Raw genomic sequence first — 3,621 nt, 5'->3', positions numbered from 1 at the left:
CAATAGGGTATTAACTTCAGATGAAATGATTATAGGTTTCTGTTATTGAATCAGGATAAACCATCCCGTGCATTAAATTAAAACAATTAATGACTCCACCAAGGCAACATACATAATGTTCCATATGTGTATTAAAACATTTTCAAACACAAATACATGTTCAGACACAACATCAAAAGAAATAAAAAAAATAATAAACCCCAATGAGTCGTGCACAACCAGTGTCCAAATTAAGCACCTCACATTGTGGTTACTCACGACTTGGTAGATATTCCCTCAGCGAAGTATGGCAGTTCCATGCAGGTTTCCTCACAAACTCCAAGGCAAGCACAGCGACACATGCAGACAGTACTCCTTAGTAACCGATATCCCCATGGCAACACGAAGTCGTTAAGCTTCCCAAGCAATTATCTCCCGGTGTCACACGATGCTAGGCTAACCTCTAGCTGGCTAATACCTCCACGACGAGACGGTAGCTTCAGTCTTTACTAAGTTTTAACAAAATTATAACAACTCTTTTATTAAATAAAATATGTATTTCCCTTCATGTCTTAGTAGCTATGGGTTTTGTTGTAGTTCTGTTGTCTTCTTTTATAATTTTTCTTCACCAACCGTCCTGAGGTAAAACGTCCATCCTTTCATCAACGTCTTTTTCCCTCCCGTTAACCAGGTCAACTCCCATTGGCCACAACTTAACAAGCGACCTTATTGCTCAAAACGGAAACTTCAAAGTAAAACAAACTATTCACTTATACATTAAATAAATATTTCTTCAAAAAGCATAATGCATTAACAACATTACAGTTTAGGAGCAATTCAATCATCTTTTAAATATAAAACCAATTAATTATAACAAATAAACTCAATACTTGGTTCAAACAAGAGTATTACACAAACATACAGTCAATAATACAGTAGAAAATAAGTCTATATACAATGTGAGCAAATGAAGTGAAATAAGGGAGGTAAAGGCAAAAAAAGGCCATGGTGGCAAAGTAAATACAATATAGCAAGTAAAACACTGGAATGGTAGATATCAGTGGAAGAAAGTGCAAAGTAGAAATAATGGGGTGCAAAGGAGCTAAATAAATAAATACAGTAGGGGAAGAGGTAGTTGGGCTAAATTATAGATGGGCTATGTACAGGTGCAGTAATCTGTGAGCTGCTCTGACAGCTGGTGCTTAAAGCTAGTGAGGGAGATAAGTGTTTTGAGTTTTAGAGATTTTTGTAGTTCGTTCCAGTCATTGGCAGCAGAGAACTGGAAGAAGAGGCGGCCGAAGGAGGAATTGGCTTTGGGGGTGACCAGGGAGATATACCTGCTGGAGCGCGTGCTACAGGTGGGTGCTGCTATGGTGACCAGTGAGCGGAGATAAGGGGGGACTTTACCTAGCAGGGTCTTGTAGATGACCTGGAGCCAGTGGGTTTAGCAACGAGTATGAAGCGAGGGCCAGACAACGAGAGCGTACAGGTCGCAGTGGTGGGTAGTACAGTGGGGGAAAAAAGTATTTGATCCCCTGCTGATTTTGTACGTTTGCCCACTGACAAAGAAATGATCAGTCTATAATTTTAATGGTAGGTTTATTTGAACAGTGAGAGACAGAATAACAGCAAAAAAATCAAGAAAAACGCATGTCAAAAATGTTATACAATTATTTGCATTTTAATGAGGGAAATGAGTATTTGACCCCTCTGCAAAACATGACTTATTACTTGGTGGCAAAACCCTTTCTTGTAGTTGGCCACCAGGTTTGCACACATCTCGGGAGGGATTTTGTCCCACTCCTCTTTGCAGATCTTCTCCAAGTCATTAAGGTTTCGAGGCTGACGTTTGGCAACTCGAACCTTCAGCTCCCTCCACAGATTTTCTATGGGATTAAGGTCTGGAGACTGGCTAGGCCACTCCAGGACCTTAATGTGCTTCTTCTTGAGCCACTCCTTTGTTGCCTTGGCCGTGTGTTTTGGGTCATTGTCATGCTGGAATACCCATCCACAACCCATTTTCAATGCCCTGGCTGAGGGAAGGAGGTTCTCACCCAAGATTTGACGTTACATGGCCCCGTCTATTGTCCCTTTGATGCAGTGAAGTTGTCCTGTCCCCTTAGCAGAAAAACACCCCCAAAGCATAATGTTTCCACCTCCATGTTTGACGGTGGAGATGGTGTTCTTGGGGTCATAGGCAGCAATCCTCCTCCTCCAAACACTGCGAGTTGAGTTGATGTCAAAGAGCTCCATTTTGGTCTCATCTGACCACAACATTTTCACCAGTTGTCCTCTGAATCATTCAGATGTTCATTGGCAAACTTCAGACGGGCATGTATATGTGCTTTCTTGAGCAGCGGGACCTTGCGGGCGCTGCAGGATTTCCGTCCTAGTGTGTTACCAATTGTTTTCTTGGTGACTGTGGTCCCAGCTGCCTTAAGATCATTGACAAGATCCTCCCGTGGAGTTCTGGGCTGATTCCTCACCGTTCTCATGATCATTGCAACTCCACGAGGTGAGATCTTGCATGGAGCCCCAGGCCGAGGGATATTGAAAGTTCTTTTGTGTTTCTTCCATTTGCGAATAATCGCACCAAATGTTGTCACCTTCTCACCAAGCTGCTTGGCGATGGTCGTGTAGCCCATTCCAGCCTTGTGTAGGTCTACAATCTTGTCCCTGACATCCTTGGAGAGCTCTTTGGTCTTGGCCATGGTGGAGAGTTTGGAATCTGATTGATTGATTGCTTCTGTGGACAGGTGTCTTTTTTAAGTTGCGGTTAGGAGCACTCCCTTTAAGAGTGTGCTCCTAATCTCAGCTCGTTACCTGTATAAAAGACACCTGGGACCAGAAATCTGTCGTGTCATTGGGGTACCATTAAACTGAAGACATGTTTATCAATTAACTCCCTGTAATTATTATCACACGATTAAACTGATTAATCGTTTAATTGTAATTAACTCGGAGATCGAGGCACCAAGGAGAATATTCAGATTACAAAGCTATAATTTTCCTAATATAACTTTCCTCTACTATAATATTATAGTATAGGCCGATTATCTTCTGGTTTAAATGGTGTATTTTACCTCGAGTCCAGTCTCATTCCAAACATCGTAAATTGTTGTATCTGCACGAACCCAGTCTTTACTAAAATCATCCATACATCAATTGTCTTAAAATCATTTATTTACTACACTAAGTAATTAACAGAAAACATACAAACAGTAATTATCGTCACAAAGGATTGGTATAGTAATGTGCCCTAATGGCTAACAGGCATGGCTGGTCTGTTAGACAATGGGTCATAAACGGTCAGCTGAGAATGTACACAGAGTTCATTAATATTAACAATTGACAATTGAAGGCTCACTCATTCGGGAACAATTGCAATCAATATATATTTACGCTCATGTGTCGTCGTCGGGATCCTTGTTCGAGCGTCGTTCTGTGGAGAGTTTTGTCTCTCTCTCTCTCTCGGTTAGAATGGATCTTTCAAAGCGACATTCATTAATGTTGTTATAGAATGGATGTTTCGTTGGTCTTCGCGTTCGATGATATAATTTACTTAGCTGCAGACTAATAATTAATATCAAAGACTTGTTCTTATTCTGTCGGTATCAATAGTCTAAAAGTTAACCACATGGT

At 41.1% G+C, this 3,621-nt stretch overlaps 1 protein-coding gene across 1 annotated transcript in view; it reads right to left on the bottom strand.

Moving 5' to 3' along the window:
• The window catches only part of LOC145876311 (uncharacterized), a 10,549-nt gene extending 7,706 nt beyond the window's left edge, over positions 1-2,843 (bottom strand). Inside the window, exon 1 of the mRNA XM_082972103.1 lies at positions 2,825-2,843. Coding sequence (XP_082828229.1) covers positions 2,825-2,843 — 19 coding nt within the window. The remainder of the gene's footprint in view (positions 1-2,824) is intronic.
• Between the last annotated feature and the right edge of the window lie 778 nt (positions 2,844-3,621).

This window comes from Salmo salar, unplaced genomic scaffold (assembly GCF_965601325.2).
Source record: "Salmo salar unplaced genomic scaffold, fSalSal1 ptg000578l, whole genome shotgun sequence".
NCBI lineage: Eukaryota > Metazoa > Chordata > Actinopteri > Salmoniformes > Salmonidae > Salmo > Salmo salar.
This window is presented reverse-complemented; position numbering and strand designations above follow the sequence as displayed.